Source organism: Pogona vitticeps, chromosome 5, assembly GCF_051106095.1.
Source record: "Pogona vitticeps strain Pit_001003342236 chromosome 5, PviZW2.1, whole genome shotgun sequence".
Lineage (NCBI taxonomy): Eukaryota > Metazoa > Chordata > Lepidosauria > Squamata > Agamidae > Pogona > Pogona vitticeps.
In genome coordinates, this window is record NC_135787.1 from 95,492,162 (window position 1) to 95,508,942 (window position 16,781).

Consider the following 16,781-nt stretch of genomic DNA (forward strand, 5'->3'; position numbering starts at 1 on the left):
TATTTTAAGGCTCTCAAAATGACCAATTGTGGCATAGTACAGTCAACCCTCGACTTACAAACGACTCGAGTTACAAACATTTCGACTTACAAACCACTCTGATAGAAAAATATTGACTCGACTTGCACACTTAGATTCGAGTTACAAACCAAAAAAAAAGGGTTTGAGGTGGGGAAAGCATGAAATTTGAACTTTCAGTTAACCGTTGGCCAGTGAAGAGGGTGCTTATCTGCTTCCTTGCTCTTCCCAATGTTTTGAGAGTGGATTTGGAGACAGTCTTCAGACTGCCTGGTACTGCCTGGTATTGCTGGTATTGCCTGGTACAGTGCGGTAAGGACTGTATTTTTATTTTTTGGCGCTTTTTTAATTTTTGATTTTTGGATTTTTAAAAGGTGTTCCCTCCCTCCTTTGCTGCCCCCCTTTTCCCCAAAAGGTGCTTGTATTGGCTTCTCTTGATTGAAAAGGCGCTTTTCAAGGTGATCTGTTGTCTGAAAGGTGCTTGGTTTTTCCCAGAAGGTGCTTGTCTTGGCTGAAAATGTGCTTTTCAGGGTGTTCTGTTGAAAAGGTGTCTGTTCCCTCCTTCTCTCCCTCTTTTCTTTCCTTGTTTTAAAACCTAAGTCATCTTAGGTTAAAAGGAAAAAAAGAAAAAATTCTGCCCCTAGTGGTAGGAGCGGATTAACCGGCTTTGCATTAGTTCCTATGGGAAATGCCCCTCAACCTAAGAACCAAAAACAGCCGGAACAGATTAATTGGTTTTCAGTGCATTCCTATGGGAAATGCTGATTCGACTTACAAACTTTTCGACTTACAAACTTCGTTCCATTACGGATTAAGTTTGTAAGTCGAGACCCCACTGTATAGATCAGTGGTTCTTAACCTTTGTTACTCGGATGCTTTTGAACTGCAACTCCCAGAAACCCCAGTCAGGACAGCTGGTGGTGAAGGCTTCTGGGAGTTGCAGTCCAAAACTCCTGAGTAACCCAAGGTTAAGAACCAGTGGTATAGATAGCCATTCATGAAGCTTTGATTTTAAGCAGGTACACAATTAAAAATACAAGCTTCCCACAATTTGAAGAACAGCTCAAACAGACATCACAATCATATCCATAATATTGAGAAAAAGTCTATTAAATTAAATGGAGACTATTCCCATATAAACAAATACTGTATAGGATTTCAGACTCATTTAGTTTACAAATCTACTCTTCAATACAGAATAATCTTAGGATCACTTACCACATAAGAAACACAATAAAAACTAGAATATCCAGTCAATTTTTTTAAAAAATATATCTTTTTAAAAAAAACTCTAAGAAAATATATTAAACAAAAGTGGCACAATATGAAACATTAAACTGCATCTGTAACCAGGTGGAATCATAATTGAAATCACTAGTCAGAAAGTCTTGATTTAAATCATGATTTTTAAATGTAAAGACTCATTCTTGCTGGTGGTTACAAACTTTAATATTTGCAACCAGATGAAGATTTCATATTTAGAATAATAACATGTCAGATTAGTAAACAGCTATATCAGAACTGATTTTAGTTTACAATAACATTATACAGTCTACTATTTTTACTGTGAAAATGTGCATGTTATCTCAGCTTGGATAACTTAGATTAATTGAATTACAGTGGTGCCTTGCTTAGCAATTATCTCGGTTAACGATGTATTCGCTTAGCAATGAGGTTTTTGGAGCGATTTTGCGTTCTGTTTAGCGATGTTTCCTATGGGGAAATTTCGCATAGTGATGTTCGGGACCTTGTCTCGCTTAGCGATGACAGTTTAGGTCCCCCTGTTTCACTTAGCGATGTCCGTTTTCACTATTTTAAGTTCAATGCATTCCAATGGGGGGGGAATTCACCAAAAATTAACGAAGAGTCAGAACAAAGCCAAATTAAGTTTGCAAAGGTTTTACAAGGTGCACTAACGATCCCAAGCATTTAATACAGTTTTTGAACATTTTAAGACACTTTAAAAATAGCAAAAACGGACCTGTCAAAACCATTGAAATGCATTGAAACCTATTCAATGCATTCCAATGGGGGAAACCGCGTTTCACTTAGCGATGTTTCCTATGGCGATTTTCGCTGAAGGACGGCAATCCGTTCCCATTGGAATGGATTATCCGGTTTTCAATGCATTCCCATGGGAAATGGTGTTTCGCTTAGCGATGTTTTCCCATAGCGATGTTTTTTGGGAACCAATTAACATTGTTAAGCGAGGCACCACTGTAGTCTTATCAAAAATGTAAATATTCCATGAATATACAGCCTCATGCTACATAACTAAGCTCGACTTCATGCTGAATAAACTTTGAACTATAAAGCACCTTAAATAGATAATTATCTTTAGATAGATTTTTATTCTAAAAGCATTTATTTAAAATGAATCTGATTTACATTAAAAATCCAATATAAATTAAAAATCTGATTTAATTTTTTTTAAAAAATCTAAAATTTTAAAATTAAAAAAATCTGATTGATTGAAAATAATCTATTTTTGTCCACCTTATCTGAAACCATTCCCAAAACTCTCTCTGGAGTCCATACTGGTTTCTGGATACAGTTGCAGGTTGACCTATCCATCTGAACTGTAAAAGTGGGCCAATGATTTTTCACATCAACACCAGCACTCAGGCAGAGAACTAAAAATGGAATGAAGATGTGCTGCTTGACCAAGAAATAAATGTAAGCACATCATGAGTTAAATAAAGCTGTCATACCTTTGAAACCATTCCCTATTACAGTATTTCCAAATAAACATACCAACCCACAGGCAGCAGGTGAAATTACAAAGAGCTGATCATATCATGTTTCTTGTCACTTGTGATTTTAAAGTATCAGGTTCACAAATCCAGGAACAAGCTTTTATGAGCTTTCACACATACTGCTGTTCTCTTCTCCCAGGCTAACGAGATTCCAAAAACCATGATATCTATGCAGATATACAGCTGAGCAAGTAAAACTACTGTACTGTATATGAAAAGCCTCTAAAATCTCTGAACCTATCTGTAATGATACTTTAAAATAAAGGATAAACATTAAAGCTAATCTTACTGTAGCAAGGAACGGAATCAGAATCTTTATAATTCTAAGGTCAATGAAGATTACACAAGTTTACTTCCCTCCCTACAAAGGGCAACAGATGTCCCTTGTCTTTTGACAAGTATTCCTATCGCTTTCTCAGAGATCCCGTCACCTCTGTCTTCCTGCCAAAGCAGGGAGAATTATTACTGCTTAAATTTGGGAGGTGCAGAGAGAAAAGGATGCCCTCTTGACTGCAATTTTCCCTTTTCAGAGAAATGAGGGGAGGGGAAGGTAAATACAAGAATACTGTACAGTGGGGTCTCGACCTACGAACGGTCCGACTTGCGTACTTTTCGACGTACGTACAGCTCCAGCCGCAAAATTTCGGATCGACTTGCGGCCAGAGCTTCGACGTACGGACTGAAAAGGCAGGGGAAAAGGGCGGGAAATCAAACCATTGGTGGCAAAGAGGCTGCTTCTTTCGCTCTTTCGCACCAACGGTTTGGAAAAGGGAGGCGATGGGAAAGCCCAACCAGAGCAAGCGAAGGGCAGCGCAGCAGCGGTGGGGAGAAGGTCTTGCTCCCCTGCCGGGGAAACCTATTAAGGAGAGACTCCCTAGCCATCGGTGGGAACCCACCCCTCCTCCCTGCTCAGCGCCCAATGGATTTCCCCCATCGCCGGGCCTCTTACATGCAGCCGGAAGCTGGGCTGGCCGTCCCTTGCAAGCCGGGGCTATTTGCAGGCGAGTTCTCCCTGGCTTCCGTTATCGCTAAGGGGAAGCCGCCCAGGGCCTCTTCGGCACGGCGGTAACCGATGCCGGCCAGCCCTCGCCTGTGCTGATGACTTTAGGCATGCTGGGGTGTGCGTGGCCACTGCAGGAGGAGCAGCGGAGAAGCTGTAAAGCTGCCCGGTGGGGGAAAAAGCCCTGTTCGGCTCCCGCTTTTCTCCCCCCCCCGCCCTGCCCAGCTTCTCCGCTGCTGAAACCACCATTGGGGCAACCCTTTGGGAGAAGCTGGGTGGCGGGGAAGAAAGGGAGGAGCCGATCCGGCCTCTCTCCTTCACCGTGCGGCGTCTCCTGCAGCGCTGCGCCCGATGGCGGTTTCGGCAGCGGAGGAGAAAGGCAGCGGGGGTGGCCAGGCTCGGTGGCCAGAGCCTTGGCCCGGCAGCGGGGGTTAGAATCCAGGAGGCCTTCTGGCAGTGGGGGTGCAGGTAAGGTTCTGCTTTTTGCTTCTTTAAAACTATTTTTTTGGTCTTTTGCAGGGTGGGATTGGACTGGTGGGGTTATGTTTGTGTTTGTTTTTTTTTGTTTTTTTTTGCAGCCCCAGGGCCTTGCAGTGTTTTAGTTTTTGGGGGCATTTTTTTCCTGTGGGTCTGTGCTTAAATGTTCTGGGTTGCAAAGACTGGACTAAAAATTTCAAAAGTGCTTTTAACACTGTTCCCTGCCTCCCCCCCCTCCGTTCCTGAACTCTTCTTGACCTAAGAAAAAAAAACTGTAAAAATATATCCCCATCTAGTGGTAGACGGCAGAATAGCAGCTTCCCATTAGTTTCTATGGACGGGAAAGAGCAGATACGGATTAAATGGTTTTCAATGCATTTCTATGGGAAATGCACATTCGACCTACGAACTTTTCGACCTGCAGACTGCCTTCCAATACGGAATAATTACTTAAGTCGAGACCCCACTGTACTTTCGTTTCCCCCAGCCAACCACTTTAAAGGATTTTACAGTGTTGTAAGAAGTTAGTTTACCCAAATCAAGTTCCACTTACGTCAGGCGGGGCCTCATATACCACTATGTGAGGTTAAATAACTGCAGCTACAAGCATTACAGGCATGAACCTGTCAAGCGGGCTCCTATGGGCCTTCTAACTACCTCAAGTACTGAACAACTTAATTCTTTCAAGGCCCACACTTCTCTGGAACAAGAAACACCAAGAAGAAAAACGCTCGGTATTGAAGGGGGGGGAATCCCACACACATGCCGCGTCTCCCCCTAGCTGGGCACCCCCGACACCCCCATTCGTCTCGTTCCCCCTCCCTCCCCCCCCCCCAAGCCGACTCACGGTCTTTGAGGCGGCTCTTCCGGGACGGCGGCCGCCACCGCGGCTGAAGACACGGCCGCGACGGTCCCTGTTGGCGCTGCGACTGTCGCGGGGCTTTGTTGCTGCTGGAAAGAACGGAGGGACTCGAAGGCCTTCATCAGCTTCTCCATGGTGGCCATGGCCACCTCCACGCGCGAGGACACGGGGCGGGGGCGCTTTCGCCAGCGGCTACTGCCAACCTCGCCCTCTCAAGGGCGGCGGCGACAGCACCACCACCGCTCGAAAGAGAGAGAGAGAGAGAGAGAGAGAGTGCACACAGACACACACAAACGCGCGAGCGAGCGCGGTCAACCCCCCCCCCCTTAGCGCAACGAAGCGCAAAGGACTTAAAGCGGGGCGTCGCTCCCAATCCGCCACCAACACACGGCCGCCATCTTGAAAACCTCCCGTCATTCCCCCAGCAACGTCACCGGCGGAATTTCTCTGCCCCGCTTCCTTCCCTCGGCGATTCCGGCGGCGGCCGAGGCTTCTGCCGAAACGGGAGCGTGAGAGAGGGGCCGTAACAAAGAAGAGGAGGGCGCTCACCCCACTTCCCTTCTTTAAGCGCATATTCATTCAGGAGCGCAGACTTGCGGGGGAGGGGGCGAGTTCCCACACACAACAAATGGGAGAGGGAGCCTGCAGTGCCAAGAGCTGAGATGGCCGTGGCACGCAACGTCTCTCTCTCTCTCTCTGTGCCTTTTCTCTTCCCCTTTCGTCGCAGTCTGTCCAGCAGTCCTCATGCAGCAGTTGGTCTATGAGAAAGCGACAGTTTCTCTGTTGTTCAATAACAATCCACTTAAACTATTGGAGTTTCAATGGAGTCGTAACTCATTTCCCCCAAAGGTGTACTTGTTGGGAGGGGAAACGTTAAATCAGCCCACTCCCTGGATTGATAAAAACCACCCATTCCCAGCGTGCAGCGCTCGACCAAACAGCTCATTTTGTTCGGGGGGGGGGGGAATAAGTGACAATTCAATTCTCAGTGGCATTTTTACTCATTTCTCCAAGAGAGGAAGCGCAAATACAAGCTGCTTGGACCGCCCGAAGCAGCTTCTTTACCAGATGTGGAAATCTGTATTGGAGGTAAACGATTCCCCCATTCATGCAAATAACGCGCACGGTTTCCAGTCAGCCAAATTATTTCGGCACGTGAAGCAGAAAAGGCCTCTATATGCGGCCTCTCCTCGTTCCCAGCCAATGGGATTGTGATTCATGGGTTTCTCCTCCACCCGGAAGGGAAACCTCCCAGCAAGAGCGGAAAGGGGGGAGGAGGTCGCTCACGCTCGTAACGAGGAGCGCCTGTGAAGGCCGGCGCGGGGAAGTCTCGTGGCTGCGGGGCAGGCGCGTGGGTCAGAGGGTGGGGGGAGGCAGAGAGGACCTCTCTCGGTGGGTCACTCGGTGGGGCCGCGCTCAGGGAGCTACTTCCAACGTCATGGTTAAAGTCGCTAAGCGAAGGAAGCATGCGGCCGCCGCCGCGGCCCCCAGCAAAGCTCCGGTCCCCGCCGCCGCCGCCGCCGCCGCTTCCGTGCGGAGCAACCCCTTTGAGGTGAAGGTGAACAGGCAGAAGTTCCACATCTTAGGCAGGAAAACGAAGCACGATGTAGGGTTGCCAGGAGTTATGCGCTCTAAAGCGCACAAGAAGGTGAGTGACCGGAGGGGGGGGGGGAGGTAATCTGGGTACCTTTTATCCGAGCGTGTATAAACTGCTTTCCCAAAAATATAATGTACCCTTTAGTTGCACTCCGATTCATGAACGGTGGTGGCGATAGTGTGCCCTGGATAAGTCAACTCCATCCGTCTCGGCTTTTCTTTCACTCTAAAATCAAATGTCTAATCCTTGTAAAAACCAGCGTATGAGACAAGAAAGACATGTCTCCACTACTCTCTTATTTTTCTAAACATCTGACCTGTTTTAGCAGTGTTTTTAGCCTGCCTCTAGATCACTGAAATGATTGACACGCATTCTCTTTAATGAATTGTCTCAGAAAAGGGTTTGATCCAATATACGTTTCTCTTACCAGTAGCACGGCTACTTTTGTTTTCTGTTGTGAATGTACCTAAAATGGAACTTGGCAGAACTGAAGAGAACCTAAGAAAATGTGACTTTTGCATCTACAGAGTTCATTGCAACTGTAGGGAACAGACAATTTCCCACTTATGCCAGTGTGTTCTCTGCCTCTCAACATATCCTATGGAGGATTTGATGCTGGCTTACTGGCTGCTCTTGATGTTGCCTGTTATTGGGCAAAAATTATGTGATATATTTATTAATTGCTTCTTTTATTCATCCTGCTTCTAATACAAAGAAGACTGAAGCCTTTTTTGTGTTGCCTAAACAGTAGAGTCTAGGAGTGGAATATGAGCAGATATAAAGCCATGCTTATGGGCAGTTACAAGAGGCAGAGTGGTGTACAGTGGTGCCCCGCTTGACTACGATAATGCATTCCGTTCAAATCACTGTTAAGCGAAATCATCGTCAAGTGAAAAAAACTCCATTGGAATGCATTGAAAACTGGTCAATGCATTCCAATGGGGGAAATACCTGATCGTCCAGCGAAGATCATCCATAGGGCGGCCATTTTGGGATCCCTGTCTTGCGAACAGTCAGTCCGGAAAACAGTGGGGAACCATTTTGCGAACCACTGATCAGCTGTTTCTAATCGTCGTCTAGTGAAAAAACGGTTCCTGAAGCAGGGAACTATTCATCGTAAAGCGAAAAAAACCCATAGAAACATCATTTAAAGTCGTCGTCAAGTGGGGCACCACTGTAGTAGTGGATAGAATGTTAGTATGACTCTGGACACCTGTTTTCAAGCCCCTGCTCAGCCCTGGAAATTTGCTGGGGGTAACACTGGTAAAACCACTTCTTGCATCTTGATAACACATTGCAGCAAGAAAAGGACAATTACAGAGATTTAAAGTAACTAGGAAAGAATTAAGGGACGTGGTGGCACTGCGGGTTAAACCGCAGAAGCCTCTGTGCTGTAAGGTCTATAGATCTGCAGCTGTAAGACCGAATCCACGTGATGGAGTGAGCACCCGTCACTTGTCCCAGCTCCTGCCAGTCTAGCGGTTCGAAAGCATGCAAATGCAAGTAGATTAATAGGGACCACCTCGGTGGGAAGGCAACAGCGTTCCATGTCTAAGTCGCACTGGCCATGTGACCACGGAAGATTGTCTTCGGACAAATGCTGTCTCTATGGCTTGGAAACGGGGATGAGCACCGCTCCCTAGAGTCGAACACGACTGGACAGATATTGTCAAGGGGAACCTTTACCTTTTAGGAAAGAATTAAAGGCTTGTGAAGGAGGTCTGAAGGAGAGTGTGCCGTCTTGCAAGACAGAGGGCAAAGTGGGAGGAATGAGACCAGAAAGTGTTGGATTGGAATCGGACCCAAGGGAGGACATGATGGAGGAGGGGATGAGAGCCGAAAGAAAGGAGGAGTTTGAAATATGCTGGGTAGAGGAGCGGCAACTATCAGTGTGGGAAGAGGGTATAAGTAAGGAGGGAGAGCGACAGTTGGGGACTAGACATGTGGAGGTGGAAGAGAGAGCTGGAGAGTTTGCATGAATATGAGAGAGTGAAACACAGGAGCTATTGAGGGACTTTCCAAAACCTGAAGCTAGGAGGTTAATTCCCAGATCTCCCAGGAAAAGAGTTGGGAGAAGTGAAATATGAAGCCTTGGAATGATCAGTGATCGTATTTCCCAGGTGAAAGGGAAGAGAACGTCAGGTGATAAGATCAGATTCAAAATTCAGTAATCCTCCACAGGAGGGGATTGGACCCAGCATCCATGCTGCGGCACCAGAAAATGTTGGGTATATTCTTAAGGGCTACTATACTGTGCTTGTTTTCTGTGTTTTCTCTGTCTTAATCTTTGTTGTTGTTTTCAGTGCTCTGTGTTTGTCTAACATTTTGTTGGAGTTTGTGATACATGTTGTGATCTACGTTAAAGTGGTCAGATCTGCAAGTTTTGAAGATTTTCCCCTAGATTTAGGCATCCACTTATAATGTAATGAGCGGAGTGAAAAATCATGTGTACATGAATGAGAAAAATGCATGATTGTGTTATATGTTGACTGCAAGGTTCCCACTAAGCTGGGTGTGCATGCACACACCCATGACTCTACTTCCCTCTGTGCAACTCTCTTCCTTCTCCACGGAATGATCAGTGCACGAAGGGGTGGAGTTGCTCACACATGCAGGGGCGAGAGAGAGAGGCAGAGTGAGGCTGAAATTTAGAGGGTACGTTCGTTGAATGTTTGAAAATTATACTCAAATACCACTATAGCTTTGACCTTATCCATTATATACTTCTTTATGCTTTGATCTTCTCCATCATATGCTTATCAAGATACTATCCAGGTAAGCTATAAAACTTGACATAGTACTTCTTATCTTTTGCCTGCTCAGACTAGTGGTAGCTTCACAGAGACAGCACCACTTGCAATACACCTTCCAATTAGATGGCAGAGTCCTGTCTTTATAAAAAAAAAAACAACGAGGCGACAAAAGCTGTATTCTGTTCTGTCCTGTCTTGGAGAGATCACTAGTGCTGTGATACTGTATGCATCCTAGAAAATTATGCCTGGTACTTTTGTAATTTTCCTTGAATTTTTTAAAAACTTATTTTTAACAAAAGAACCTATTACACATACCTGACTATGATTTTTGAAACTTTTAGATACTGCACCATCCACAGCTGTATAGTGCTCAGCTTGATGAAGACCTATACAGGGCTGAAAGTTAATTTATGTTTGTGGGGAATTTTTAGTGGTCTAGTATAAGTATCACCCACTCTTGCCTTTGGGTAGATTGCAATGTATTTAGACATGCCTTTCTGATGTTCTGTTTCAGTATGATTATGCTAATCAGGTTTGTGTTCCACTTTTCAGCGTACTCAAACTTTGCTAAAAGAATACAAAGAAAAGGAAAAATCCAATGTATTTAAAGATAAACGTTTTGGTGAATATGATACCAAAATAAGTCCAGAGGAAAAAATGATGAAGAGGTTTGCCTTGGAACAACAGGTAATGTTTAAGAAAGGCACATATGTCATGGTTTCCAGCAAATGATTTTAATTGTCAAGGAAAGGCAGCAAACTTAGTTGTTTTATGTATTATTACTCTGTTGCCCAGTGAAGGGATGAGTACTTCTGCAATTTTCTGCCTCAGGTGAAAGCTTGCTTTATAGTCTACTTAGATTTTTAAGAAGGAGGGAAGATATCATTACAGTACTGCAGTGGTCCCCAACCTTTTTAACACCGTGGACCGGTTGGGGAAGGCAGGGTACCCCCCATGCTCATGCACATGCACAAGGGAGCAGGAGGCACTTGTGTGGCTGTGCGCACACTCGTGTGTATGTTTGAAGGGGTGGGGGTGTTCGCACATATGCGCAAAAGGGCTGTGCGGGGAAACTGTGTGCAGGGTGTGTGGGGGAGATCTTTCTTCATGGCCCAGTCCAGCTCAGGCCACGGACTGACACGGGCCGCAGACCAGGGTTGGGGACCCCTGATTTACTGATTTGTCTGGGGCAGATAAGTATCTTTTTCTGCTGGTCCTGTTTTCTTAGTTGACATCTGAATTCATGTTTAGGCTACATGTTTGGAAACTGAAATATATTTAGCACTGTTCCCGATATAAGTTCTGTTCAAGCAACTTTCTAGTCTCCTATCTTCCTCACTAATTTGAATTTTACTTCTGTGCATATTTCCTTGGTAGTGAGTCCTGCTGAATAGGCATGGAACTTGTGTATTTTTTGGAGTATACTCCCCAGAGGTCTGCAGGAATTCCTCCAGAATTCAGGAGGGAGGGGCTTTAGCCAAAAAAATCAAAGTCCTCTCAGGTGTTTTGAATTGCTTTCATCTGAATAATACATTTTTCATCTGACACAATGAAACATGCTTAGGCAGGGCTAAGTTCTGTGGGAGCTCCAAGTCAATGAAGGTCTGGTAGTTTCCCCGCCCTATGTGCTCTGTACAGGTGCCTCTTAGGAAGCTACCAGATCTCTACTGCCTTGCAACTCCCACAGAGTTTGCCCTGCCCAGCCACTTCCTCTTTCTTCATGAATATTCATCATGTTCAGTGGTGCTTTTATTCCTCAGATGTAAACAGTTTAGATCACCTGAGAGTAATTTTTGGTTAAAGCCCCCAAAATTCTGGCTGGGAGAATTCCTACAGACTTCTGGAGGCTGTCATCCAAAACGTATTATTATAAACCATTAAGACTTGGTTATGTTTGTTTTTACCATTATAAAATGTAAGGAACAAACCTATAGCATTAAGTACTGATTTTTCATGTCTAGACTTGTATACAGTGGAAACCCCATATCTGTGGATCAGTATCTACTGATTCCCTTTTCCATGGTCTAAAAATATTAAAAGAAAAACATCCAGAAAAATACTGTTTTCGCATTTATTACCAGAACCAGATACTAGAGCATTGATGGCAAACCTATGGCATTTGGGCCACAACTGGCACTCAGAGCCCTCTCTGTGGGCACGCTAGCCATAAGTCCGCCATCGAGAAATACATACCCATCCTCCAGTCCTGGATTTTGGCACGTCCCTCTGCTGGTGCAGTGGTCCAGTGGAGGGGTACAATGGCAGCCATTACCGGTCTAACCTGATGGGGGATTGGAGGACTGGTAAGTATTTCTCTGTTAATACAGTTCGTACTGGCACAGGGAACCGCCAGCCTATGGTTTAAAAAGCGAGCCTTAGCCTAGATCTCCTGACTGTCCTCACCTATAAACTGCTCAGCAAATCATATCCAAGTTACTGTTTTCTTTGTTCAGTCTTGCCCTCTTCCCAACAGCAAAACTGATGGAGGCGACATTGACCTAGTTTGGAAAAAAGAATGTCTGGGTGCAGTATCCTCTTTTCCTTGGGAACTGAAGAGTCACATACTTCATCCTAACCACTTCTGACTCTGGTCTTGCTTATGTGTGGAATGTAGGAAACTCTCCCCAGAAATGGTCTGACATAGCTAGATTGGGAGGGGGGGGGTTTCCTACTGCTAATGAAATAGTTAGGTCCAGAAATACCGTAATTAGACACTGACACAATTTTCATAATTCTGACTCTGTATGCCTCCACAGTGGATTTGAAATGAAACAACTGAGGATTGAAATGCACACTTTCATCTTTAATTCAAGGGTTTAAACAAAAATATTGTACGAAACGTTTAGGAATTGCTACCATTTTCACACATAGTCCCCTTATTTCAGGGGCTCAAATATAATTGGACAAATTAACACCATCATAAATAAAATGTTTATTTGTAATGCGTTATCAAGAATCCTTTGCAGGCAATGACTGCTTGAAGTCTGGAACACATGAAGCTTATGAATGATTTGCACCTTGTGGTGACCCCTCTATTTTCTCTTGTGAAGTCTTCTCTTTGTGGTAGACTCTGATAATATGTCTACATTCTGGAGAGTGTTCTTCATTTGGCTGGATGTTGTGAAGGGGTTTTTCTATTCCATGGAAAGGATCCTATGTTTATCTGCCACTGTTGTCTTCCGTGGACATCCAGGCCTTTTTGCGTTGAAAAGTTCACCAGTGCATTCTCTTTTTTTCCAGAATGTTCCAAACTGTTGATTTGACCACTTCCAATGCTCGTGCTATCTAATGGATTTCTTTTTTTCTTTTCTTTTTCAGTTTAAGGATAGCATAGAGAGTTCCTTTGAACGTATGTTGTGGGTTTACAGCAATAGCTTCCAAATGTGATTGCTACACCTGGAATCAACTCCAGACCTTTTACTTGCTTTATTGATTGTGAAATAATGAAGGAATAATCCACACTTGTCTATGAAATAGCTTTTTAAGTCAATTGTCCAATTACTTTTGGTCCCTTGAAAAAGAGACAGCTACATATTAAATAACTGTACTGTAATTCTTAAACCCTTCTTCCAATTTGGATGTGAATACCCTCACATTTAAGGTGAGAGACTACACTTAAAGCCCATTCATTATTTAATTGTAACTTGAATTTATTTTGGTAAATAGCCAAAATAACAAATGTGTGTCAATGTCAAGTTATTTTCAGACCTGATTGTAGAGCTCAAATGACTGATATTTAAGGGATCTGGCAAAAAAAGAACATTCCTCTTTCTCCACAGAATGGTATGCATGTGACGGGTTTTTAATTTATTTTATATGTTAGAAGTCAAAACTTGGCAATTAAATAGGTGATTCTGGACAAGAACTGAGGATACTACAGGCCATAGGAGTTTAGTGGCCAAAATGTTAGTGCTTTAAATAATTAAATAATACTGTAGTATATTGAGGCTGTGAGTGTAAGCGTTGCTTGGTTTCACTCTATAACTGAAACATGTTCATACAGCTGTACAACCGGTACCTATCCAAAGCTGTGGTTTTCAAAACATTTATTGGAGGTTTTACAACTTTATTATGCAGCCAAGCTCCATCAATTTCCTGCCCCTTGCCAAACCAACCCATCAGAGTAAGGCTGTATCAGGTTAAATACTTCGAAGTTGGGTAAATTTCAAATACAGTAAATGAATATTTCTTATCGTAGAAGCTCTGAAGGTAAGAATTATTAGCATTCTTGCCAAGATCACATAAAAGCATTTCTCCATTTGTTTTGTTGCAGAAAAAATATGAAAAAAAAGACATATATAATCTCAATGAAGAGGAAGACTTAACCCACTATGGTCATTCTTTAGCAAACATAGAAAAATTTGACGATATTGTCAATAGTGATAGCGATACTGAAGAAAGAGGAATACTGTCAGGTAAGAGGCAAATAGGTGCAATGTAATGCATGCATTTAGTGGTTATGGTTTATTGTAGATCTGTGTGTGTCCATTTGAGTTCAAAGGGGGGAATGCTGAGATGCAAACACCTGTAAATACCAATAGTTACAGAAACAGCAACAAAAGTATTATTTCATTTTTTATGTGTATAAATTTTAGCTATGTGTAGAAATAAGTATTTTTAAAATTGAAAAGAGTAAGTAAAATTGCATTTAAATCTGATGTTTACATTTTTTTTTTTAATGTTGTGCTCCTTGCATAAATTGTGGCTTCCCATACATCAGTTTCCTATTACGGTTTTAGTTGTGTGTGTACTTAGCTGGCAATAGGATCTGAAGAACCCAATGCTACTTACTTTTGCGTATGTATGAATAGAATTAAAGTATAGAAGAAAATCTTTGGACTTCTGTACCAAATATAGAAACTGTTAGCTAAGGTTATTTTTCATAGTTGGCCTATTTCCTTGACAAGAAGTTTTTTTCATTTTTAGCGGACTTAACTGCCACTCACTTTGGGGGTGGTGGCCTTCTTCGTAAGAAAACATCTATAGAACAGCAAGATGAGGAGAATAAAAAAAAGTCAAGGAAGGAGCTTATTGAAGAACTGATTGCAAAATCCAAACAGGAAAAGGTAAACTTAGAATTTCTGATAGGATAATTGAATTTTTTTCAGACAAAATACACGTGTTTACAAATTTTTATGAGTTTCCCGTTTTTCATTTAATTCACCTGTTCTCAGTGATTTAAAGAAATCCTTAAGCTTCTCCTCGTGTGGAATTGGTTCAATATATATCACTTGATGAATAAAACCTATAAATAATGGCTTAGATGCATGAATGGCCACTGAGAATTAACATTTTTGTGTTGTTTTATATCCTCACTAGACTTAAATTCAAATGTGTTTCTTGACCAAGGCTTTTCAGTTATAGCTTTCCATATGATTATGAACTGGAATTTCACAAACCCTTCACCTTTAGTTATGCTTGTTATGGCTAATGGGAGCGATAGATCAAAACCTCTAGGAGCCCTGTCCACCCTCAATTAGACAGTTGTCTTGCATTCAGGTGCAGAAAAATTGAACGTGGTATACACCAAATTCAAATAATTTTCATATCTTAAAAATCCAGTTTTGACTTTCTGTCTTAATTTTTCACTGTATGTCACTTCATTTTTTCATAATATAGCAGAGAGCGATCTATATGCTAGATGGTTGTTGTATAGTAACTCAGTTGTCACATTTATTGTAATTTTTTTCCTCAGAGAGAGAGGCAGACACAGAGAGAGAATACAGAAGAACTTACAGAAAAACTTAATACTGAATGGAAAGAAATTCAAGAGCTTTTGTTCCATAAGACGTCCAAGTCACAGACACAAAATCAAATGGAGGAAAAGCCCAAGGTATGTGTTTCTGACCTCCTTGTTCTGTGCTGCCTTTTCCAAAATAATGTTCTAGTTTTCTGTGTGTTAATTATTCAGGCTTCCATCTGAGCTCCTTTAACACTAACCTAATTCTCTTTTCCAGTTACTGGTGGTCTTTATTATCATTCATTGTGAGTGGGTGTGCATCAAGGATGGCATAGATGTTGTGGTGCCACACTCCCCCAGTCTAACTGACTTGTATAACATCTAGCAGATGTGTTTTTATTCTGGAATTTACTTCCGCACATCCCACTTCCCAAATGCTTGCTGTGTACCTGAAAATGGAGCTCTTGGGAAATGTGAAACATGGCTACCCTGGCAGTTTGTGTTGAAAGGATGGTGTAGAAAGTTCTTTGGCAGGACATTTTAGTCAATATTTTAGCTGAAAGCAAACTGAGATATAACACTTTCACAGTATTCAGTTAATAAGAGATCTCTCACATAGGTTGTTCCTATGAAACACAGTAAGCATGATTAAGGCAAAGACTTCAATTTGGCTGTGGCAGAGGTATGACCAACTGCCTTCTAATTGCTTCTTCTGGAGTGTCTTCTCCAGGGCACAAAGCCTGGGTAAAATAATATGGAGGATAGGCTGTTACCCAACCAGCAAATCCCCCCTCTCCACATCACTGAAATAGGCCAATGGAAAGGCAAGAGCCAATACAACTGGTTCCAGCGACATTGCAGGAGTTGACAGAACGACACAAACTGTCTCCGGGACTCTGGCTCCGGATTTTGCCTCGAGATTAACTCCTGAAGCCTTTTCCATCAGTGGATATAGTCACAAGGCAGTGGAGGTTTGAAATCGGAGTTTTCCTTCTCCTAGATGGGCTGTCTTCCAGGGCTGACAAGTCCCACCTATCCAGTCCTATTGGCCATTCCCTCTTTATTGTAATGGCTATTGAATTTTAACCAGAGGCTAAATTTATTTTTCACTAAATCACACAGTTGAGTGCATGAGTCATAGAAAGTCCCAGTTCACACATTCCCTTCTTCCCATGTGGACAGGAAGAGATGTTGAGGAATATACATTTATAGTTAATCCAGACAGGGTGTGGTTAGTTTCAAAAAGCCAGAAACTACAGTTGGAAAATGATGAGTTTGAATTTGACCCTATTAGTATTGACCACAATTGAGTGTGACAGAGTTAACTACATCCCAGATTGCTTGCTTCAGAAGCCCAGCTAGATAGGAAAAGGAAAACAGAGAGAAAAGCATGCAAGCCTGTTGCTTGCTGTAATTCATTCTCGCATATAGTATGCTAAACTTCAGTTTATCATCATGAGCAAATATTACTAGTATGGTAAGCAAGAGTGGGAATCACACAGATTGTAGGCCTCTCAGTTCATTTGTCCCCCTGTCCCGTTTTTTGGCACAAATGGAGAATTGTGACTCCTGGAAATCTCCGAGAACATGATTTTCCTTTTAAACAAGGTACCATCTACCATCCATCTTGTTTATCAG

The 16,781-nt window shown here is 42.9% G+C and overlaps 2 protein-coding genes across 4 annotated transcripts in view; one reads left to right on the top strand and one right to left on the bottom strand.

Moving 5' to 3' along the window:
* The window catches only part of HTT (huntingtin), a 318,202-nt gene extending 312,815 nt beyond the window's left edge, over window positions 1-5,387 (bottom strand). For all 3 annotated transcript variants that reach the window (XM_073000994.2, XM_073000995.2, XM_073000993.2), the window contains exon 1: window positions 5,099-5,387. In XM_073000994.2, the coding sequence (XP_072857095.2) occupies window positions 5,099-5,256 (158 nt within the window). In that variant the 5' untranslated portion in view covers window positions 5,257-5,387. The remainder of the gene's footprint in view (window positions 1-5,098) is intronic.
* Window positions 5,388-6,366: 979 nt separating this feature from the next.
* The window catches only part of NOP14 (NOP14 nucleolar protein), a 36,322-nt gene continuing 25,907 nt past the window's right edge, over window positions 6,367-16,781 (top strand). The window contains exons 1-5 of the mRNA XM_073000997.2: window positions 6,367-6,761; window positions 10,016-10,150; window positions 13,737-13,878; window positions 14,390-14,529; window positions 15,159-15,296. Coding sequence (XP_072857098.2) covers window positions 6,552-6,761; window positions 10,016-10,150; window positions 13,737-13,878; window positions 14,390-14,529; window positions 15,159-15,296 — 765 coding nt within the window. The 5' untranslated portion in view covers window positions 6,367-6,551. The remainder of the gene's footprint in view (window positions 6,762-10,015; window positions 10,151-13,736; window positions 13,879-14,389; window positions 14,530-15,158; window positions 15,297-16,781) is intronic.